At 34.7% G+C, this 25,142-nt stretch overlaps 2 protein-coding genes across 2 annotated transcripts in view; both read right to left on the bottom strand.

The window, feature by feature from the left end:
- Nucleotides 1-14,161, bottom strand: part of LOC105453621 — a 49,060-nt gene extending 34,899 nt beyond the window's left edge. The window contains exon 1 of the mRNA XM_011695740.1: nt 13,856-14,161. Coding sequence (XP_011694042.1) covers nt 13,856-13,944 — 89 coding nt within the window. The 5' untranslated portion in view covers nt 13,945-14,161. The remainder of the gene's footprint in view (nt 1-13,855) is intronic.
- A 620-nt stretch (nt 14,162-14,781) lies between these two features.
- Nucleotides 14,782-18,822, bottom strand: LOC105453566 (dnaJ homolog subfamily C member 8). Its single transcript, XM_011695633.1, has 6 exons — nt 18,691-18,822; nt 17,676-17,834; nt 17,543-17,609; nt 17,365-17,459; nt 17,081-17,226; nt 14,782-16,928 (listed from the first exon to the last, which is right to left on the bottom strand). The coding sequence occupies exons 1-6, from the start codon at nt 18,766-18,768 to the stop codon at nt 16,694-16,696; spliced, it is 780 nt and encodes a 259-aa protein (XP_011693935.1). The 5' UTR covers nt 18,769-18,822; the 3' UTR covers nt 14,782-16,693.
- Between the last annotated feature and the right edge of the window lie 6,320 nt (nt 18,823-25,142).

Here is a 25,142-nt window from a genome sequence, read left to right as displayed (position 1 = left end):
CGTCACGCTTCTCAATCTTTCATTTCTTTACTTTAATTCTTCACTCGAGTTTATTTTTATCTTTTAACGGATGTGCAAGTATTTTACGCATAAATGTATAAATTGGTTCTTGAATTTATTCACCAAATGCTCCGCGGTTTCACGTGTTGCAATAATGAAACGCAGTCTACTTTACTTACTCCCTCTCTCTCTGCCTCTACTCCTCTCTCTCTCTCTCTCTCTCTCTCTCTCTCTCTCTCTCTCTTTCTCTTTTAATCTTTCTTTCTCTATCTCATTCTGCACAACGGATCAGTACGAACAATGAATCGTGCAAGAGAATAGCGATAGACTAGCAAAGGAGTAGAATACCAATAAGCCGTTGCCAGCTATCCGGCCCAGGAAGAAAATTTCCATACTCGGCGATGCAAGTAACTATACTTTGCCGTCGCAGACACCGACGCGAGTTTTCATGAATAAACTTTACGGCAAATAAACGGCAACGCGCATCGAAACGCGCTGAGAAATTCAATTTGACAACAAAGGACATCCGACCGAGTTGAACGTCCGTTCGTTAAAAAGGAGATGTATGTGATAAGACATAAAGATGAGGACGGAAGATCGCTTCGCCGATCGCGTGAACGCACATGCAGCTACGCACCTGGCCGTTCATCCACTTCCGTCTCTGAAGAGTCGAGAAAACTTGAGAACAGTCATTGCGCTCACATCCGGCAATGTAGCGACAACGTCTCGAACAGGATCGGATATCGCGATCGAGGAAATTATTATTCGCTACGTGTGTTCTGAATACACCGCTTCGCTAAGCCAGAGCGAGAAACGCGTCTTTCAATAATTCATAATTTTTCAAAAATTCCTTGCCAATTATTTCGATATACTTTCTACCTTTTTACATGCAATCATTTTGATGTACTTTCAAAAATTCCTTGCCAAACTTACGCAACTGTTTTTATATACTTTTTATTCACACTCATTTCAGAAAAAAATAAAGGAGGAATAAATGGATAGATTTTTTTAGTTTAGGAGAATGATATTTATTGGAGTTATAAATTTACTTCATCTAAAACGATCGGTGATTCCAATCTCAATATTAAAAAGTAGATTTTTTTTTATAATGTACGATTGAAATATTTATGAACTTTTAGACATTAAAAATATAAATAAAGGGAGCAGGTTTACATAAATATCTTGCCAATAGAAGTAAGTAAAGAAATAGGATATGAGAAAGCTAAGAAGATTGAATATAGGAGTGCACTTTTTTCCGCTATATTTAAACTTCGTTGAAAAGGCAGACGTGTTCGATTGCGTAAAATATGAGCACTTTGCATTAATGCGAGATTTAAACGCGAATAGGCGTGCACATCCGGTTGTTCGCTGCCATATCTGAAGAACGAGATACGCTTAAAGATGAGCTGTACTAGTTGCAAGCAATCATACCGGCGCCAACCTATTTAATTCGCATCAAGACAAACATTTTTTCTTGTTTCGCCTAAATTGATTAATTAACGTGTTTAAAAATAATTATAAAACCATTTATTATGTTTGGAAATGCTTGCACATTGATTATGAAAACCTATTTTATATGTACGTTTCTGGGAATTTATGAAAACTCATTTTATATGTACGTTTGAAATTATGAAAACCCATTTTAAATGTACGTTTCTGGGAATAATTTAAAATTCGCATAATTCGATCAGTTTTCTAAAAATAAATGGATTTTAAGCGCGCTCTATCAAATTCTATTTCATTTTTTATCAAAGAGAGTACTAAAGAGAGTGAATAATATGTGTGTATTCCACGTAGCTGTACTGCTCTCGTACTTTCCAGTATGATATTAAATTAATATAATTGAAAGAAACTTAAAAAATATAAAAATAATTGTAAAGTTAATCATGAAGAAGCTTATACCCTTAACGATGGTTTTTTTATACGTACTCTCTAAATTTTCTGGAGTGAATCTCACTCCAAAAGATTTAAAATACTGCCACTCGGCCACTTGAGTGAGATTCACTTCAAAATAGTGAAAATTCACTCTAGAAAATTTAGAGAATAGCAACAAGTATGAGATAATCTGATAAAAATTACACGAAAAAATACACGAAAACAAAATAAATATATTATTTTTACCGTGTTCCACCAAATCCTCTCACTTGTTTTAATTATTTAAGGTAATCCGAATTTCCCCTATAAAATTTAACATTCACTTAACGCATCCACGATTGCGACCGCACTGCACACAATACGTTCAACCTGGAAACCACTTTAGCTCCGATGACAGCTAGAATTTCAGACGTACCTAGGCCACTTTTAGGAGGAAACGAGGACCACTTTCGGAGCAGCCGAGGAACCGATCGCCGTGACCTGTCACCGGCTTATCGATTCAAGAGAACACGCGTTCGGGCACATATATCCCCCGTGTAACTGACGGATTATTCGGCAAGGGGAACGCGAGCGGTCGCGCGCGGCTTCGCGACCCGGTCGGCCGGAGAACACCTCGCGAGAGCTCGGCTCGTCGCGATCTCGCCGATCGGCGACGGGGGCCCGCCGCCGATGGGGCCCCTCGGTACGCTTCGTCTCGTTTCGCCACGGCTCGCTCGCTCGCTCCCCGGGCCCCAGCCAGCGGGGGCGTGACTGGACGTACATTAGACGACAGTAATGCCTCGTGGTAGACGACGTGGTTGCACCGCGTCGAACGCCTAATATGGCCTTTCCACTCGGTTTTCATCGCCGACCGGCAACGCTCGCGATGCGATAACGCGAATTTTCCAGTCCGGAATGACCGGATTTTGAACCGGAGAAATTTTGGAGGACGCGTATGTAGACATATCGAGTACAGTCGAGTGACAAATAGCTAGGAGAAAGAAAAATAATTATGTGAAGAAACATCAGCAGATGTCACAACACGCAGATGATTTGCATATCTTCACAATCTGCGAAGGTAGCTACGTGGGAGGACACATTCATATCGTCTCATCGATCATCAGAATTGAGGATGCTGAACCGTAACGGCGCATCTAATCGCTAAGCGATACGTTTCTCAAAGATGCGCCAGGAAGGGTAAATAACGACTTTCCGTTCCGTATACGGATGTGGACGTTGTTGTTCGATTATCTGGTTCAACCGATTACCTGTGTTATATCGATATTTAAATATATTGTATCGATCTACATGTAGAAGTTACATATGGATTGTTGGTTTGTAGATGCAATATCGATCTATAAATAAAAGCTATAAATAGTATAGCCTTTTTAGTAAATCGTCCATAAATGACATGATAAATTTGAGTTGACCTTTTTTTTCTAGCAGCTATCTACCGATAAAATCAACGGAGAAAAATATTTCTCAAGTTTTTAATTTTTGATATTAGACATTTTGATAAAAAAAATTAATCCTCGATTTATAAATACATATCTTAAAGTTCAACTGAAAAGTTTGCTCAGGATAAACATGTCGGATATTTATACATAGATAATAACAGATTGCACATGGAAGAATATCAATTTACTTTAAGTTGGCATAAAACTTAAAACATTTTAAACAAAATCATGAACATTTGTATTAAAATAATTTTCGACTCTGTAAAATGAGAGACAGGCAGGATTATATTTGCAGAAACAAAGCATTGTAAAATGAGTTAAAATTGTCAGAATGCATTCTGTCATTAAATAGTATTATCAAGTGTTTCCACGTGGGTGCTTTTGCGCACGCGATAAGACCCTGCGACAAGTAACTTTAGTTGAAATCATTTGAGAGCGAGAAATGTTAAAAGTTATCGAACAATACTTATAAGATAAAATGTGTATGTCTAAATAAAAAATTTAGAATTAATATATATTGATGGATGAATACGAAGTTCAGAAAGTAAAGAAATTATCCAGTTGATGAGAAACAAAGTACATCTTCAGGAAATAAAAAGAATTGATTCACGATAAAATATTCAGATGGAAATCAAATTACATTTATTGCCTTTGTGAATAATTATATCCTGAAAATTGAAATTTGTGAAAACATATAAATATGATTTTTTATAAAATCAATTTCATAGAAGAAGATAATGTAAGAAAAAGGAGAAAAGGATAAGTGACAAAGATCTAGTATGATATTGTAATTGAAAAACTAATTAACTTTTAACTTTGAATAATAGAGCAAGAGAAGAGAGAGCTAATCAGAGAATAAAAAAATTAAAATCTAAAAAATTGTTTAGTAATTGGCATTCTTTTTACTGCGATTTTAAATTATGGCCTTCGCTTTTGAGTTATTCAAATGATACTCCGACGCCTTAGAAATTCACGCGAATAGGGGAAATCAGGTCGCAGGGGTCAATATCTGGATGTCGTGCCTTGAGGATGACGAAGGCGTTTTTTGTCCATGTCTGCACGACAAAATGTGGAGCGGAAGAGGATAAAGAAAAATAATTATCTTCAAACAAGAACAACCGACAGCCGTAGTGTATCATTCGTCCCTCGCGCAACAATAACTTTCCCGTCATTAAATTGTCAGGTTAATTAAATTGTCAGGGGAGCCGTAGGAATGTTGTGATTAGCTTTTGAATTGGTCGACACGTGAACGCCACAATTATTCATCAAGTTCATGCTTTATGCAAAGGGCGAATTGCGCAATTACAAGGGATGGCAATTTTATTTACTAAGAATTATGCATGAGGTAAAGAAATTTAAATCACGATCAGAACGAATAGATAAGTGAAGAAGCAAGACGGCACTGCCAGTAAGAATTATTGTTTAGATATTGTAGCACATGTTATTTATAACTTAGTTAACACAAAAAATGAGCAAGTCAACGAGATAAAGATGAGAAGGGTAATCTTCGTTGCAATTTACATATGACATTGATGAAGTTAAGTATTATGTATAGTACAAAGAGTACATAGTACAATTTGCAATATTACTATTATTAGTATATATATAATATATAAAACTACTCTTGCCCCGCGTATTTACATCTACGATATCTCTTTTATCTACATCACTATTAATATATGCAACTCCTTTAGGAAAACTTCTTTTTTCACACATGCTTTTATTAACTTCAGCGAAGATCCTTTTAAATTTCTTTAGCAAAGATCTCTTCTTTCTCAGAATAGTTTCAGCAAAAGTTGTTTTACGATTTCTGCAATGTCTTTCCCGTCCAGATTAACATCCTGCTGCAGCTTCTCTACATTTCGTTTACTGTACACCGTCGCGAGTCAGCTCAACTTGCGCAACTGCGAATCGAGCGCGAATCACGTGTCGAGCCCGAGTTTCGCGACAGTGGAGCTCGCTCTTCGAGAACGTCAAAATATCGTCACGTTCGGTGCGTCGACCCTTCTGCGTTCGCGACGAAGCGGGACAGGACAGGTTCGTTCGTTCCTTCGTTCTCTCGTACGCCAGAACTTTTCGTTGCACCGCTCGCGACATTCAGCACAGAAATCGCAACGGCGGCGATTCCCCCGTAGAGACACACCACGGTAGGTAGGTAGGTAGGTAGGTAGGTATGCATGCGCGCCGGAAGAACCGTTATTCAACCTTAAGGTTTAAGGTTCGTTCTCCAAGTAACCCGCGTCCGCGAGCCTATTCGACCGGACACGCGCGGATTTCCGCGTTCCGACGCTCAATTATATTGAAACCGTCTGCACCTTTAATCTCCTTCTTAACAGATAAATTGCCATATAATAAAAACATCGTGCTTAAACAAGTCCAATTATTTTATAAATATAAAATATTACAAATAATGAGTTTACCTAATTTATCTTTCTATTCACATCTTACGTTCCGTTCTTCATTAATCATTAATCCCTATCCTTATTCTACAAGAAAGAATTTATAGCTAAGAATCTAAGAAAGAAGCTAAATCGGTTATTTCTTATCTGCGTGTTCTAATTATTTTTATATCTATCATTTGGATAATGATAAGCGCCACATATATAGATTCTGAGATAAAAGTTAAGCTTTTTTTTTATTTACGGGAGCCAGATCTTGGGGGACTGTGTAAGGCGCCGGTACATCGCGCCACGTAATGAGCACTTGTCAACGGCGTTCGCAGGGGTCAGGATATTCACAGCCTAATATAACTCGCATTATTCGCGTGATATAACGCCGCGTCAAATATTATGCGGATACCCACATTGTGCGCTCTTTCCACCTTCGTGTGAAAGCACCATTCCGGGCTGTGCGAGACACAGAAAAGACGAGACTCGTTCACACGGGGGGTCACAGCTAGCCCCAAGAGAGCAGTCATTGACATTGGAGAAAGAGCGAGCGGGACGAGAGAGGGAAAGATGACAAAGCGTAAGAGAGAGAGAGACGACGATGCGTCTTCGAGAAACGTGACTAATATGGTCTCGCGGTATCTCTCTGCACGCCGCCGTCCCCGCCGTCTTCTCCGATTTCTTCGCTATCGCGAAGGTGTATACGGACCTGTTCCTTCGTCACTTAAAACGAAGACGAAGATGCACGCGGGAAAATTAATTCCGCCGTTTAATGTCAAGTCGTGAACGTTGAGACTTTCTTTCGAGAGAGTTTCCTTGCGCGACTTTGTCGGTCGAAAAATCTAATGCAAAGTGATTAAGGGGAAAAAGAAACCGGTTAATGATGCTTGTAGAAATATTAAAGCTATCGAAATATGTAAAGCTCGGCGAGAACCTGATTCCTTTCAAATTTATTATAAATATTAACCAGCGCTAATAATGAGATTTTTAATAATTTCATAGTTTTTCTTTGTTATTATTTATTGCACAGAGAGGTCTACGATCGAGAACGGAAACGGTGGGTCGTTAATGAGAATTCAAAAAGATCGCGATTTAAATCGCCTTCGAGCGAAGGCATGAAGTAGCAATTTTCGATATATTAAAACAATTAAAGACTTGTAAGAAAATATATGATGTGGTAACCGTACGTGAGGGTCGAAATTGCAGGTGCAAGTTGCTGCAATATTAGCAAATTACATGGCGGAGTGGCATTAGGCGGTATACGCCGAAGATGCAAGAATGTGTCTAATTACATGCTCGTCCCGCCACGAAGAATCGTTTAAAAGGAAAATTATCCGCTGTTGAAACTCTGCGAAATGCTTGAGAGAACAATATAGCGTACTAATTTTTGTATACTAATTTAATATAATAATATAATATAAGTTATAAAATAATCTACAATTTAAATAAATTTCTGCATTTTCATGTGTAATAAAATAATTTTTTCATATTTGTCGTTGAGACTATCGTCGTTGAAAATTTTATTTAGTATATGTATTTTCAACAATTGAAATATCTAATTCATCTTCGAAAAGTGATGACAAAAATGCTAAAATATTTTCAATAGATTTTCTATTCTTCCCTCAGATTATTCGCAAATAATTCTATGATTTACGACGTGCGATAATACCGACTTGTACCATCATTCCTTCAATTTGTATGATCATTTCCGTAACAGCAGGATGCATGATTTGTGGAAAATCATTTTTTCAAGCATTTTAAGGTAAATACATCTGAATATAATGTTTACAATCGTGACTACAGTTCAACATTACGTAGATTAATTAATATAATTTGTATTTGTAAAAGAATGATAATAAAGTTGAATTTTTTAATTTTTCTGTGCGCATTTATTAGAAAAATGTAATTTATGCATGAAGAAAATTATTCTTGTAACTGTTTATTAAATTGATTATATGTATAAACTTTCCTACTACTTGAAAGCAGTACTTTTACTCTTATTACTACGTACTACTCTTTATACACTCTAGATATTAATTTTACTTTTCAAGTCCTAAGCCAAGACCGCTCTATAACTTGATAGCAGATAACGATTCGTATCTGCCCAAGCAAGTACGAAGAAGAATAAATACATTTATAATCTACTGACGAATAGAGCAGAGAACGAGATAGAGAGAGAGAGAGAGAGAGAGAGAGAGAGAACGAACAAGATACTTTACTTAGGCGACGGAACAATCTCATGGATAACGCCAAAACAGGTTTCGCGCGAATGTCTCACTTCTTCCTGACGACGACGATTCGACGGTATTCGACAGTCGCGCGCGCCTGATCTGCGTTCATCGGACTTTACTCCTGCGAGCAGCAAGTAAGTAGAAAGTACAATACAACGCAAATGACGCTGATAAAGCGCTTACCGTATATATGTCCTGAATAAACAAAGATTGAAATCGTAAACGATCCGGCTTAATTTCAGCTGACAAAGAAGTTCGATTTGCCAATAAATGTGTCAAATTGTGCAAAACTGGAGTATTTCCCTAGAGGAATTATTCTTTCTTATGATTGAAGAACAAAATGATCTAATGTGCTAATCAAAGTTGTTATATAGATGATTAAATTAATAAATCGGAAGATTGTATGTTGGATAAAATAGATATTTCGTGCAAGAGCAATATTAAGATTCCGCTCCGTGTATCTTTATATCTTAAGAAGCAACTTAATGGTAACTGAAGATATGCATGCACGGTTAAAAAAACATTTTCAACTAATGCGAGAATTATTTTAATTTATGACATAAATTATGAAGCCTATGATTTGTATCTCCTTTAAATGACTGCAACACGAATAAAGAAATAGATAAACGACAAGTGAAGAAATTAAATAAAAAGATGAAACATACTGAGCGAATAAGAATGCGATAAATCATATAGAAAAGACATGAATAATAAATCAATAAATATCAAGCGTGCATTACATTGGACAATATGACATTTCTTTGAATTAATGTCTGGAAAAGAAAACAGATAAAGTAAAGATAATGTAAGAGCTCTTCTTATCAAGTGATTTGATAGTTCATTCGTCGAAATAAACGCCGGCAGCCAGTATCAAAATAAAGTGACTCACGCGTCAGAATACAATTATCCTCATCTTCCATCACTACAACATTTTTCCTCGTCTTTAAAAAAAACATTTTCTTCTCATAATGATCCTATTCACGAGTCAAAAAATTCCTGCCACTCCTAACGACTCATCCTCCATTTGCCATGAAACTCATTATCAGCACGTCCGAATTCGACGCGACTCGCACTTACAACACATTCAAGCGTCAAACTTTAGCCAATTTGCGTAATACTCAAACTATATTGCAAAATATCTCAAAAGATACATTTTCTTTGACAATTTAGAGACATCTTTTAAATTTTTCTGAAAAAGTTTTCATTATTTATAGTAAATGGAGAGAAAGAGAGAGAGAGAATATATATTATATTTTATATACAAAAATCTATTATATTTAATATATAATTTTTGTATATATACAATATATATATAATATATACAGAAAGTAATTAAAAATAATTTTTTTTAATTTTAAGATAATATTTTTCTCATTGAATAAAAATGCAAAGAGATTAATATTAATTAATAAGAATTAGATTAACATTAATTTTTATTATAATATTATTCACAATTCTTTTTTCTTTTTTTCTCATTGAAAAGTGAATGAGGAATTATAGTTTTTCATAATTTGATTATAATAAAATAATATCAAAAATTGATCTCTCAAATTAGTTAATAGCTATTAGTATTATATGTATTTAAAAATTAAATTCTTTTAATATTTTTCTATGTCTTTCAAATCTCAGATTAAAATCTGAAAGGATATATAGATTTAGAATAATTTCAAAATTTTTGAGTAACACTTTATGATTGGATATTTAAATTGGATATTTAAATCGATAAATATCGCATCGTAAAAATTGGAGTAATTTTAACTAATCGTAACATTTTGCTTGCAAACTTTCTTCTATTTTGGAACGAACGGATACTGAAGAATGATGATGGACACAATCGGCGCTGAATCTCCGTTCAACAACCTTCACAGCGAAACGCACCATATTTCACCGATTCCCGGCACGAGAAAAGGCCCTTCACCGCGTGAGGCTTACGTTCCGAAATAAGTGGCGAGTGAAAGAAATTACCCCTGGTCCTCGTCGGCAGCGGCTCCTTGCTGAACAATGCGGACCACGTCCGTTGTCGACATCGTCAGCATTCACGTTGCCGTGGCACACACCGATAATCACCGATCACACATCCTGCCGCTCCTGCTCTTCGTACATCCCCGCAGGAATTCACCTCGATCGAGGAACGCTCCTCCGCAATCGGAAGAAATTCTCTTTTTGACGGCCTCGCGAATCCGAATTCTCCTCACTACACTCTGCGGTTAACGCACGTGTGTTCGCCAGACCAGGCCGGGTTAAACGCTCGGGTATCCAGGCTGGCTGGCGCCCGTTCAAGGCTACCGATATGGGAGAGCGAAAGAGCGATCCGGGGGCCCGTTCTGCGGCCACGGGCCCCGATACACGTCCTCGTGAGTCTACCTGGTCCCCCTGGTGCTGCAGGAGGAGGAAGAAGAGGCGGAGGCGGAGACGAAGCCACGAGGAGCTGCACACACGGCGGTGAACACTACCTCACTGAGAGGCCCCTGCTCCAGACGGGTGTCGTGCCGCGCCGCTCGTCGGTCTTACCTGTGCACATGCACGCACGCGGCGTTTTTCTTCCCTTGTCTGTGTGCGAATGCCGTGTTCTTTTCCCTCTGCACACGCAGACAGGTGTACGATATTCTTGATTGGAGTGTGTGTGTGTATGCGCGCACACGCGTGCGTGCTGTGTGTAAACTGGCGTGGCACGTTCTTTGCGTTCTATCTGTCTGCGAGATACTTTGAAGATATTCTTTTCCTTCTACCTGCGCACGACGGCAGGCATACAGAAGTGTGACTCTTGATTTGCGTGTGTTGCGCGTAAACTGGTGTGGCGTGTTTTTTTGCCTTCGTGTATATACGCCTTTGCGTGTATATACGCGTGTATAAGCGCTACTCCGCACGCATACCTAGGTAGACGTAAACGATTTATCTGTGTGCGGCGCCGCGTGTTCTTTTACTTCTACTCCTTCAGCGATAACTCTTGATTGTGTGCGTAACTTTATATGTGCATACCGATACGCCGATATTCTCTTCCTCCTGCTAAAACCAGCCGAGGAATTCTTGGCTTCATGTGTGCGTTTGTGCGTTTGTGTGCCGTCGTTTTACCTGCTTCATAAGACGCGCATTGGTATTAGGAAGATATCGTGCGTACACGAGTATGTATATGTGTGCGAGCATACTGCATAGTGTGAGGGATCAGTGATGTATGACGGGATTGGATGTCCCGAGAAATCCAAGAGATTTAAAATAAGAGACGCGTGATATTTAATTAAAATAACTTTGAGAAATGAGAAAAAGAATAACACGATAAATTCGTTCAATTTTCAATTTTGAGATCTCTAATTTTGTCTGCGTGTATTTTATCATTTGTGTATAAATGACTTTTATTAAAAACATTATTGTAACTGACTAAAGTCTGATAATATATTGATAACTGATGATAATAATATAAGTATTTTACAAATTTTCTCTTCAATATATTTTTTGTTAACGATTAAGAAATATCTTAAATTTTTCCAAATCTTTTTCTTAAATTTTTTTTATCGTTAATAATTGAAAATTTATTTTATCAAGATTTATTATGTTTTGTTATGTTGTCGCTGTCAATTTCTTGTAAAATGTAATTTTCTAAATACATATGTATATTTTGATTTCATGTAAAAATAACTGAAGTTGATTCTCCGATATATCAATCTGATATATCTACAAATAATCCTATCGATGGCAATAAATATGACGTCAATAAGTCCTCAATTATTCGTTTTTTTTTTAAATCTTGAATGGCCTGGAAGCGGAATAATTTTGTTGGAGAACTGTAAAGAAAACGCGAGCAACACACACGTCGCAAGAAGTAATCCGATCGCGAGTTTCTATTGTGCTTGCAATCAATGTTGTTGCCGCAATCCTCCGTGTGATTTATTCGCAAGAAATATTGATTCTCTATCATACGTAATTTTCCAAGTTAACATTCCTTATTCCTTATTCAACCGCGTGTCCAATGTAGACAAATATCAGAAAATCCGATCACTCTTTGGCGACAACAATCTTATTCTATTATCAGGTTAGAAAGTCGTTTCATAAATATGAATTTAAATTCCTAAATACGAAAAGACTTTCTGACCAACCTATAATATACTTATTGACGATTTATTAAGATTTGCAAGATTATATCTTCGATATCACGAAGATATACTTCTTGTATTTACTGTGATGTGAGGCAAATCAAATATAGCAAATATGTATAAACAGAAATGTCATATAAATCATGATGATAAATCAATGACGTCCCAATGATTAAGTTATATATACTATTACATTATATTATTGTATATATATTATATGTTATTCATATTATAATTACTTGTCTGTCAATTAATATTTAAATGTATTATCTAAATTATGTTTTAAATTACTTTCATGCACAACCTTTATTGTACGCTCTGTACCTGCGGACATGTGATAGCAAATCGATCGTTTAATACTTTCAATCTCTTCTATTCCCTTCCTTTCCATCACTCAGTGAACTATTGTATCTGATTCTGCAATCTTTCTCTTTCTTTCTCTCTCTCTCTCTCTCTCTCTCTCTCTCTCGCTTGCTCTCTCTTTCTCTTTCTAGTGAATCTTGCATGGAAATGTATCTTGCATACTTAGAAGAGCTGTAACGAAAATTCGAAAGGATGCAGAAGGCTTTGCTACCTGTTGCGCTCGACCTGCAATTGCATGTACTTGTCGCAAGAACGCATCGCGTGAGATGCAGTATATAGCTTGGGTGCATTAATACGCTTTGATGCACGCTAACAGCTCTATCGCAATAAATTTGCCTAAGTACGACCGACAATAAGACGCATGCAAACTTTTTTTTTAGATATTGATCATGTGTCTGTACATATATAAGATTCTGTGAAATAGTCGACTGTAACAATGAAAAGGCTATGGAAAGTAAAGAGCAAAGGAATATAAATGCATATTATAGAGACGTCGCTTATAAATAAGCTTCAATCAATTAACTTTTTGTGACTGAAAATATCAGATTATTATCACGCTATATGTGCGTAAATATGAGTTCACTGCTTTTCAAATTCCACTCACACATCGTCTGTGAATGCTAAATCAGTCTCGTAAAATGTATTCGCAGATAAGTGTATCAATCTCGATTTTAAATTACATTTTTTTGTTAACAGTCATTTTAATGGTAATAAGTTTAAACTTTAATCTACTTGCTTTCATTGAATTAATCACGAAATTTACTATCAAATTGGATAATAAATTCAAAAATAATAAATTTACATATATAATTTACGTATTGGAACTTTTATAATTACTTTTTCCTCAAAAATGCTTTATATCGAGCTAGTATGAAGAAGATAAATTTTTAAGTTTAAGTATTAGAAAAGAAGAAAAACTGACAGAAATTACTATGGTAATAATAACGATGAGAGCATCAATAATTTTCTTCAATGACAGGATATAACAGTTACGACTACAAAACACACGTCTGCGTCCTTACTACGCTATCATAACAAGCTACTAAAGCGTAGTTCGTCATCAAAATACTACATATTTGCGAACCATAAAGCTGAGACAACGACAAAGGTCGAATCGACTTTCAATTGTAAACGAATGACTTCGATAGCTTTCACTCAATATATAAAGAAATGTATGCGTGATTAAATTTTACATCATTTGAGTTGTTCAAAATTGCATAAAAGATTCTAAAATGATTCTAAATTTAGCTATTGAAGCGCCTGATGTTTGCTTTATATATATCATTTAAATCCTTCGATTTAAAATTTAGCAATTTCCATATATCTATATTCTCAAAATTCTTTCACACAAAACGAGAAAAATGCAAGAAAAATACGGAATACTGAAGAATCGTGAATTTAGTTTTCCTCTTTCTTGATCGTCCTTTCGTTTCTTTGCAAACTTTTAAGTTTCGTTCTCGAAATATAATACTTACATGATTCTCCACAGCTCCCAGCCCCGAGCATTCTCCACCCTCTGAAGAACTTTGAGCAATTCATCAATGTGTTCTTCTTCCGAGATCATATCGCATTATGGGAAATGTTCTAACAGATAAGATTATCCGAACTTCGATTTTTCGTCGAAAACGAGACTCTTAGCGGTATCCACGATTGTACGTGGTGCCGGGCATCACGTACGGCGTCACACTGGTTCGGAATGTTGATACCGGCGCTGCTTCCTGGGGGGTGGCAATTGTGTCCGCGGCACATTCCATTTACATCTTACATCCTATCGACGTCACGGCGCGAGTGACGCGAATACCTTAAGAGACATCCTTCGCGCATCTCGAGAGAAAAAGTCCATTTTAACTTTATATAAAATTAATTTCTTTTAATTTCTTTTAATTAATTATCTATTACGTGAAAGACATATAATATTAGTTTTCTGGTATGTGTATATGTGTAATAAAAAATAATCGACATTATATTGCACTCGCGATATGTATAAAGAGCAGAAGCGTCTGCCATTATCAGCTAGCAATAATGAATTAATCACACGGTACATATACAAATCTGAGAAAAATACGTGATTAGAAAAAGAGAGCTTTTGGAATATCACTATATATATACATATATATATATGTATATATATATATATTTTTTTAATTTACGAATTTCTTAACTAATACGAATTTGATTTGATTTATTCTCGTAAAATTATTTTGCAAACATCTTCTGAAACATCAACTCCAAATTGGTTCGAGGAATTTTTAGGTGAAAGAAAATACGAGGAATATCCTATATATATTTAGAATACCCTGTGTATATATATGTATTTCCTGTAAGGATTTCCATGCGAGAAACAAGAACGATTGTATGCATTTTTCCTCACAGAATGCACTATTTAAATGGACATCTTGCATCCGATTCAGAAATGAAAGTTCTTTAATTCTTTAATGTATTTGAGTAGCGATATATACACAGTATTAGACAATTATATCCGAAATTGCGGCACGTCGTGCAGTATGAACAGTCTTTTAGAAATAATTTCATATACGTATATAGTCACATCTCACAACAAATCGAACGAACCATTTTTGTCCTCGGTTCTTTGCGAGATCGTCTGTACGTCATTCGGGCAATACCGGGGGTGTTCGCGAAGTTATAAAAGAGCCATCACGATATCGTGCCATGAATAGCGGAGTTTAGATTCAATTGACGTCCTGAAAAGTCTCAGAGAATCTCATTCAGTGCAGAATCGAAGCCGTCGCAATAATGCGAAGCGAATCGATCTTTTATGGCACGAAAATTTCGTTTTATGATCTCGCGATATTTTTTAGGAATCTTTTATTGTTGGAGTACCAAAGATTTCGAGACCGTTAAATCACAGATTCAGCTCCGAAATTTGATATTCTCCATATATATCAAACTTCGGTGAGTGTTAAGGTCTCTGTATGGTCTCTATTATAAATTTCCATATTTCTAAAATAAAGTTAATCTGCGCGAACTTGGCGTTTACAGAAACACAGGGTATCACGGTACAGTAACCCTGGTACTGCGTGTATGAATTCGCGTCATAATACAATAAATATATACCCAACTGTATACTTTCCCTATGATGGACAATCGTACATTTAATAGTAAAGGTACGAGACACATGTAGATAAAATTGACAATTGTGCAATGCCATCGAGATACTGCGAATATACAATGCTCCGGAGAAATGTATCTTTTTTCTTCTTCCTTTTGTTTTCTATACAAGTCGTCAATGTCTCATAATCACGAAATTCGTGAAAAACTTTCTAACTGTCAAACTCTGCGAGGATTTGCGCAGAATTTACACACAAGAGACTCTCACAATCGATTCGTTCATTTTGAAAAAAAAAAATGATATAAGCATATAATTTAAATAAAACAAAAATAAATCTAAACCAGTTTAGTTTAATTCAGTTTACTTGGGAATAGAATATTTAAATTTAATTTAAATTATATTACAATCTTTATCTGTTTGAATAAAGGTTTTTTTAACGTATGATTTACGCCATTTTCAAAATAAACGGTACGATTTCGCATAACACGCACACGAAACTACATTCAACTACATACATGAAGTTGCATTCGTTATTCTTCATTCATTCCATAACTTTGCTATTGCTCTGCATTTTTCCGTATATTTTTTCCCTTTGTAGTAACGCGTAAATTTGTTCTCAAGATTTTGCTCACAATAACGTCAATATGTTACTTCAGTATCTTTATTCTAGTTTTAAATCATTCTATCGATTATCTAAGCAAGAAAATGGACTTGCTATCGATTTCACCAAGCTCCGCCGAAGTTTCGTTTTAATATATAGAACTCTGAATATATTAGTGAGCAATGTCAAGTTGGAGTTGATGATAAATAGACGTGATTCAATAATCTTTTTATTTCGATGAAATAAAAAGATGCCCTCAAAAGCTCGTGAAAGACTTAGTAGCCATCATCGTTTTGACAGAATGTTGATGAAACTGGCTACTGATGTGAGAATATTTCACAGAAATCCAAATCTCGGCGTTTAAATGTAACAATGAATGTCAAAACAAAACAAAAAATCGTACTTTGTAACTAGATGGTTTGGAATCAAAAAGAGAATTCAGAATCTTATCTTAATATCCTTCTCTCTTTCAATTTCAAGATAAAGTGATCCGGCACGTTTATCGTTGGATCAACGATCACGCGGCATTAGATCTCTTAACCTACCTTAACGCTGCGAGAAAATCTCTAAGATAAAACATTGCGTCGACTAAAATCAGAATCCGCACATCGGAAGTAGAGAATAAACGAGGGACGATCATGATTATCGCGACTCCGCCTTCGTTTTCGGCGGCCTGAAGGCCTTCAGCTTCTTCGCCTTCTTCTGCTTTGTGGCACTAGTACCGGATTGAAACGCCTTCCAGCTGTCGACGCGCGATTGCCTGGACTCCTCGAAGTTTCGTTGCCATTCGCGCTCCATTGCTGCCTGGGCTTCTGCAGACAACTCCTCTTCGCGTTTTCTCTTTCGCTGTTCTGCATCTCTTGTGGCTAGTTCCCGTCTGTAAAAAAAGAAAAAGAAACAGCCATTTTCAGATAAATGTTTTTTACTCAAAGATGTAGGCGTTTAATTTACTAATTTTTTTAAATACAATTTACGTTAATATGTTTTTTCTATTTAGTAATATATTTTTTTCTAAAATTGTGAACTGACCTTCTTCGCTCCATATCGGCGAACAACTTCATTGTCATAACCCAGACCGCATGTGTATAGCCTTCCTCAGTTTCTTCCTCCAAAAGCGTCGAACTCGAGTTCTCGGATTTTCCTTCTTTCTTTTGCTTCTTCTTCTTTTCTGCAATCTAAATTTCAAAATATTATTATATATTACATTATATTATGTATTATTATGTTATATAATATAGAAAAATTAACGATAATGCACAATATGCTTTGTTAAAAACAAAAAACAAAGCTTCTGTAAATAATGAAATACTTGCCATGTGATCAGTTCGGGCCTTTGCCTCCTCAATAACGTCCATGCATTTTGATCTAGTTTCTTCATTTTCCAAAGTTTTCCACGCTTTGTTAACAACTGTAATTAATAAAATTATTTTAATACATTTATCATTTTATAACACATATATTTTCTTAAACTGATCAGTCTGTTATACTTACTTTCGAAAGCTTGCTGCGCTCTTTCAGCGTCATCTTGATTTTTGTCTGGATGTACCAAAATTGACATCTACAATTTTGAAATTAGATCAAAATTAAGTCAAGAGACTTATTATAGGAAAAAATAGGTACTCACACGACGATATTTCTTTTTTATTTCCTCTATTGCTGTGCTTGGATCAATTTGTAAAACTTCAAATGGATTCAAGTTGAAGTAGGATGACCCAGGTCGTAGTAGTCTATCAATCTGTTGTTTGGGGGTCAGCACAGAATCTCTTTTTTCAATTTCTTTAACCTATAGAAAAACAATAAAATTATTTTATAATTAACTTTATAACTGCAAATGTTAATTAATTAAAATATAATAAATAGATAAATAACATAGATGTAACAACGTATAATAAAATTAAATACAATTAAATCTAAAATTAAATTTCTGAACAATTTTAAAGCAATACAGCAAATATGAAGCTTAGTTTATTATATATTCTGTCTATCTTCCTTAAATTGTAATAAAAAAAAATATTCTTAAAATCTCCAATATAAAGTATATGCTATATGAATAAATATCAGTGTCGTAGTAGAAGAATGCAAGAAAAATGCAGTTATAACCGATGCAAGCAGTTCTTGCAAACGGAAGTTATTAAATAAAGCTGTTATCAGGAGTGTCATGTTTATCTTCCTTATACGGAGATAATATGAAAAATGCAATTGTGAATAATTACAACCTCTTAGAAGAGTTGAGCTTCGTTATATAGAATCTATGTTTAATTTTAACATTAATTCTCTGATAATAATAATTCTTCAAAGTATTATATGTAAGAAATTGAACACCACACACATTTCATGTAAAGAGATCATGACAAACCTCAACACAAACATGTCGATGCAGGTTAGGCAAGTATAATGTTTATAGTGATAACATTGCTCGCAAGACTCGACATGGCTACATATGATATTGTGGGGTAGTTAAAACACAAATAGACATTACGAGACGTCTGCTGTCATTTTATTTCCAGCGAAAAGTGATACTAGTCGAAGTTACTGCTTCGAGTTTGTTTACGTGTCTGTTTAAGATTAAAGGGTTAAGTACTGTTTCGCCGGCGAAACCGTATATAAAATAATGCTGAAATTAACAGGAAATCGCGTACCTCTGAGTAAAATTCGTTAAATTCATCCTCCTTCTTGGCGGGATTTTCACTTGATAAACTGGAGTCGGTGGAGGCCATCTTACTTGTTACAAACTCGAGACTCTCGATGGTGCTGCCAACTGGTGGAAGATCGCGACTTTACCGGCGCGACTGGCACGGCATTAGCTTATCATGGTAATTGTCTCAATAATTATTTAAAAAACATTAGTTTAAAGATTGACAGAACAAATCTAATATCACTTTTAATAATTTTCCGAGTTTTTAGTTAAAAAATTAAAAGATAAACAATGAGTTCTGTAAGACAATAATTGAAAATAATAAAAAATGAAATTAATTTTTACTCATCGCTGTTATAAATTAAAAAATTAAAATCTTCAATTAGTAATACAATTCTGATTTATAAAAAACGCAATATTTTATTATTAAATATATAAATCTCTGCTTCTAAATAAAATAAAATACAGCAAATTGCAGTATCTAGTAATGCTTAAATGCTAATTGATGAAAATTGATTGGCAAAAGGAAACTATAGTTTATAAAACAAATTTTTCAAATAAATCTAAAAAAAGTTAAAAAATTTAAAAATTCAAATAAATTCCTATTTTTTAAGAGAATGGACGGAGAAAATTGTAATCAGAGACGTTGGTGTTCAATGTAAAATTTTGTAATATTTTATTAACAAAGCTTAACAGCCAATAAACAAGTAATGCCTCTTTCGCGATAACAAAGACACATCGAACGAAATCAGAGCATTATTATTATTGCGGCATACACTTCCGTCAAACTGATCGGTTGACTAGGATCTAATATAGTTGATGTAACTAGTCTATATAACATACAATATCGCTACTCACTATACCCCTCCGTCGGAAAAACTCACAGCTGTGATAAATAGGAGGGTGGGTCGGTGAAATCGCTATTAGCGTAACGTTCTATGACTATCTAGCGCCCTTTAGTCTCGCTATCTAATCTAGCATGGCTTCTAAAGTCTAATTGTTTACTATTAAACACTCGTTCGGATACAAGCTGTCGTTACTGTCGTCCAATCGCGAGGAGAGCATTGTCAATAAACAGAGATTCAAACTCTATACATTCTTGAAAGAGTTTAGTTTCCAAAATTGATTAAGACTTCGACACTCGAGAGGGGAAAAAAAGAGAAAATCTGGGCAATTTGTTACGGAGAGTAAAAGCTCCGAAATATATGGATGTATGACGAATTTGCTTTAAAGAATAAATGGAAGACGAAAATAATACATTTAGAGAGTTTTCTTAAAAACTTGGAGAAATCAGATCTTCTCTACAGCTCCTCCTGTTCGCGTAAGATCCAAGGAGATACGTAATCCATTGCAGAAATGAAATATTGGATGCCCGTCCTCGCGATTCCATCGTAACGAAACGTATTCACAACAGTGTTAGTTCTCTTGCACATGACTATATGCTACTACCAATTAAAGATATCAACAATCGAAGTAGGAAAAGCGTGTGCGTAACAACGATTACTCTATAATTCATTAAAGATCCAGTCGATTCGGAAAGGTGCGCGTGTAATAAATCACGCGGAATCGCATCTCGACTCGACTCAAAGCACCGTTCATAATTATTTGCGAAAAGTTTTTTTACTTAAATCTTAGAAAACAGTTAATTTTTTTAGATGTGATTTTAATGCAACGTACCAGGTTATTTATATGTTATATAATATTATTTCACACAATCTGTTTATACAAATATTAAAACAATATACATGTACAATTATATATACATGTGTGATTGACTGGTACGCGATATTAATTATAATTATAATTTGTAAAATTAATTTCACCTATAATTGTGTGATTGTAATTGTAGATAAGAGTTACGGCAAAAATTATTATTGCACACCAATTTCTACCAATTAATACTCAATTAATTTATTTAATATAATTTAATTAATTTAATCAATTATATCAATTTCAAGAAGGATAAATGCAGTCGTAAAACTAACTTTTTCAATTTTCAGTTATCTTCTGTACGTGAAGAAGGAATATCTTTCTTGCTTTAATCAAGTCAAGGCTCGCGAAACTTCGAACAGCTCTCGCGTTATTCCGCCGACGTGCTTCGTTGAATTGCGCGCTTACGATGCCGGCGATATTTATTACAACGCGCATTTTACAAAGTACGCAAAAGCTAGCTGAACTAACGGTACTTCTATATACTGGGTACTATACACCGAGACTCTAAGTAAACGGGATCGCTTCACTTTGCTGACTGAAACGAATGATGAGTGCATTTACGCAGTGTGACTGTTAAATTTGTAAATTTTTTATGCAGAATGTCCCGCCACCAATAAACAGTTTCTTCGAATTGTTTTGTTCTCATCTGCGATCCTGCTAAAAGCCATTTCCGAAATGAAAAGTATAGAAATTTACTAAAACCGGCTTCAAAAAGTGAGTTTAATAAAAGAAAATAATTAAGGTAAAAGATTAGATTTCGATTGTTGTACATCGATCGTTCTATATCGTTCTGTACTGATTCGATCGTTTCTGATGTAACTTAAATTTGATATTCAGTAATTCAATTCTTCACAAAATACATGTATTTCTGTCGACAATTTTATACTTCGTAAGGTCCCTTTAGTCTGAGCGAGACACCATGCATAAAGCCCTATATTTCGTCGCAAAGAACTAAGCGGTGCCGATCTCCCCTCAGGGTTGTTTCCATCCACGAAAAGTTTGCCAAAATATATTTCTTCGTAAAAACGTTACATCTATATAGGACTTATCGATATGCAACCGAAGCACTTAGCGTTAATAGAAAGCGGATATATAGGTAAGTGTGTATACGTATGCGTTCGACGTGTAGAAGAGAGCAGATTTTAAAACGTTATAACTTTTTTTTCATGTAAACATGCGTTTTGCGCGAAAGAGCGGGCATAATTACATAGATAATGGTAATGCGATGATTATAGACAAATAGATTGGTCGAGAATATCATCTGTGAATTTGCAAATACACTTAATTAGGAGCGACGACAAGATCGAGAGAAAAGTCGAGTTTCCTCACAACGGAAATCCAACGGATTTCTCGCGATTAACATTATTGTACACTTATCCGTACATATTTAATCGTAAACGACTCTTCAACCTCTCGCTGTGGTCGTTTTATTTTATCGAATTAACGTATTATTGGAAACGTGTTTGTTTTATTTCACTAATTTGAAATTAATTAATGCATAATATATCGTTTTGTGATTTAAATTGAAATTTTACGTCAAAGAATGGTAATTACGATCCGTTGGTAACGGTATCCGTTAATTAGGCATCTATACGTATTTAATTTATGTTGTAAAATAAAGATACTAAATCGACCGGTTGTATAAAAATCGACGTAACTTTTAGGCGATATTTAAAACACTTTTATGTAATGCATGCAAACAATTTGCAAGAAGTTGAAGAATCGTTAACAACCAGATACTTTGTTACAATATACTGATACAATTATGTAAATCTACCATATACACTCTCTTTAAAACACATTCGGTAGATCTCTCATATCTGTCATTTGTATACGTTCATTATTTATATATTTTTATCTTTTTAGGCGATATATAAATGGCCACTTTCGCTGAAATGATCTTTAAGCTTTACTATATACAAGTTTCATCTAGCATTATAGGTTTACAATAATCATTATATTTATTATTTTAAAAAAATATGTACGGCATAATTCCAATCAAGAAATTTCACAATCACAAAACCTAATTAATAAAATATTTATTACAAAAATAAACGCAAGAAATTGATTAAATATATCATAAATGGATCGAGAAGTATAGCTGAATAACGATCAATTCAGCGAATGAGAGCACTGCTCTCAAAGTTACAGCCAGTACACTATAAAAATGTGACAGAAAACATACACACACACACTCACGTATGCGTACACATATGCCCTCAAGCAATTGCATTCGCGCATACACGCACACTCACGTATAAACTTTCAAAATCTATTTGGCACTCTCCTAGTTTCATCGAAAAGGCGAGCACACTTGCTATTATTTTTCAATTCAGAGACATTGCATATCGAGTAGCTTTACTCCGTCGCTACATATACGGTTTTTTTTAGCGGTACGCTAAATCTTATATTATGTTCATCTTATACGTTATACGGTAATTGGTCTAAGAAAGTTCCCGGTTGCATAAAAAATATCAGCTGCGCCGCCCGAAGCGAGTCAATCGCCCGGTGATAATCACGAGTCACAATGTAATCCTCGTTACAGTCATATTGTAAAAGCCCCCTTTGCACCGCACGATTTCCATATAATCGACATTTGCATTTATTCCTTAAATGCACAATTTTTCTTAATTCACAACAAATGTTTCTACATTTAAGAATCAACTTTCAACTCGTACACAAAAAATACAAGGTCAGTCCATAATTCCTCACTTTTTCCTCGATTTTTGATAATCTCGATTTAATTATGACTGATATTAACAACATCGTACGGAAAATCGTACAATGAAAGCGAGCTTGAAGAAATACAAAGTCTGTATCAGACTACGAATTGAAGATTAGAGTTCAAATCAGAACGAAACGAATTACAAAATTAAATTAATCTGATTGATCAAAAATTCTAATTTTCAATTCAATATCTTCAATACGTAGTACTTCTGATACGGGCTCAATCAGCCCAATTATTGATATATAGATATAGATAGAGGGAAAATTGAAGATTGTAAGATTGAAAAATTCTATGCATCGACTATTTTGTTGCAGACAAGCTGTGTGAGTCACGAATAAAATATAAAACAATTTCAGTCATCATTTAGAAATTATTTTCACGTATATATATAGAAAATAATATTATTTGATGACGTATAAAATCCAATTTAGAAAAACCCACAATTATAATAATGTATACAAAATTTAATTGTGACGAAACTAAATTATGTAAGGCAGTTATGATAAATATTGTAATAAAAGATATAAGAATTATTAATATATATTAAAAATTTTTGCATTTTTACTTGTCATAAAATCATTCGTCGATATGAATATAGATAATTTAGTAGCATAATTTATTAGCATTTAAATTTTTATAGAGAGAGAGATATATTTCAGACTCTTCAATTGATATTCATTTACATTGTCACGTACAGATTAATCTATAGATTTACCGATTAATTATTTTGGTCACATATATTATTCACGATTTGGATATACAAGACTACAAATATCTTTACATAAGTTGCATCGTAAAACGGATAAAGAGATATAAAGATTTTCATATGACGGGTGAATATTTAGAGATTTCAAAGTGCCGGAAAATATATTCCGATTATACGGAATGTGAAAGCTTTGTCTTTAAAGTGATGTTAACTTCGAAAATTTTTCTGATAATTTTTACAAAATCGGTCAATCAAAAATATTTCTGCAAGACATTCAGAATTTCCGTTTTTGTTAAAAAAAACATACTTTTTAAAACTTTTTACTGCAAATACCCTGCAAATCTTTTTTTATCGTATAGATTTCCAGAAAAAAAAATTTTTTAGAATATAAATTTGCTGTTCCGGGACATCTGAAAATAATAAGATCTTGAAATTCGTATTGTATTTTAGTTTTAAGAATCTGTTAAATTATTATATAATGGCATAAAAAATTATCGAATGTCTTTTGTATCAATGTGTCTTAGTGTTCTTGTTATATACACAATATATAGTGGGAGTTAAATATGCACGTCAAAAGCTCTAGTCTAAATAGACAGCGCGGAGAAAAAATTTTATGAACGTGCTGGATGAGACATGCTACCGTTGGTGATAGTTATTTTTTGTCAAATCAATTACGTGAATTTTGATGAATTCTTTGATCTTTTTCCAGCAACATCGTTGCTAAATGCTAACAAATATTAAAGTTCAGACTGTAATGTTTGGGCAACAATATACTGCGTAATATACCGTATAATGTCATTGATTACTGTCGCTCAATAATTTGATCGTTGTTGTTGCATCAGCAGTATGACAGAAAATTTATTATCCATCCATCATGAGACCTATCAAAACGAAGCTAAAACATTGAAGTATTGGCTTCCGATATGATCGATACTTTTTTTTAAAAGAGGAAGAGATGCTCCTTAAAAATATTTTCTTTTAAGTAAAAATTTTGATTTGCACGTTTAATTAGCAAATTTAGCAGACAGATTTGATTAGCTAAAAATTAGTAGATAAAAAGCATTGTTTTGATTTTGGAATATATATATATTAGGACACATCTCGCCTGTATCCAGCTTCGTGAGTGAGGATGTTCGAGGATGCTAGTTAGGTTTGATTAGACATTTTGATGAATTATTACGCTTGTTTTGAATACACAGTGCTAGAACGGTTTAAAAGGGATGGTACAGTGTCGAGGGAGGAAAGGGGGAGCACTAACCATCGGCAAACATTGGAAAGGGCCCGCAGCACTAGAAGCGGCGGCGCCTCA

Source organism: Wasmannia auropunctata, unplaced genomic scaffold (genome assembly GCF_000956235.1).
Source record: "Wasmannia auropunctata unplaced genomic scaffold, wasmannia.A_1.0 LD335998.1, whole genome shotgun sequence".
Lineage (NCBI taxonomy): Eukaryota > Metazoa > Arthropoda > Insecta > Hymenoptera > Formicidae > Wasmannia > Wasmannia auropunctata.
The sequence above is the reverse complement of the archived record's forward strand: the minus strand, read 5'-3'. Positions and strand labels throughout refer to the sequence as shown.

What these genes read in the sequence shown, in the direction of transcription:
- LOC105453566 (XM_011695633.1), bottom strand. Translation starts at nt 18,768, where the DNA reads ATGGCCTCCACCGACTCCAGTTTATCAAGTGAAAATCCCGCCAAGAAG. An exon ending in TAAAAAAGAAATATCGTCGT is followed by an intron (nt 17,610 to 17,675) that starts GTGAGTACCTAT and finishes TCAAAATTGTAG; the next exon opens with ATGTCAATTTTGGTACATCC. An exon ending in GCCGATATGGAGCGAAGAAG is followed by an intron (nt 16,929 to 17,080) that starts GTCAGTTCACAA and finishes CTTTTTTTACAG; the next exon opens with ACGGGAACTAGCCACAAGAG.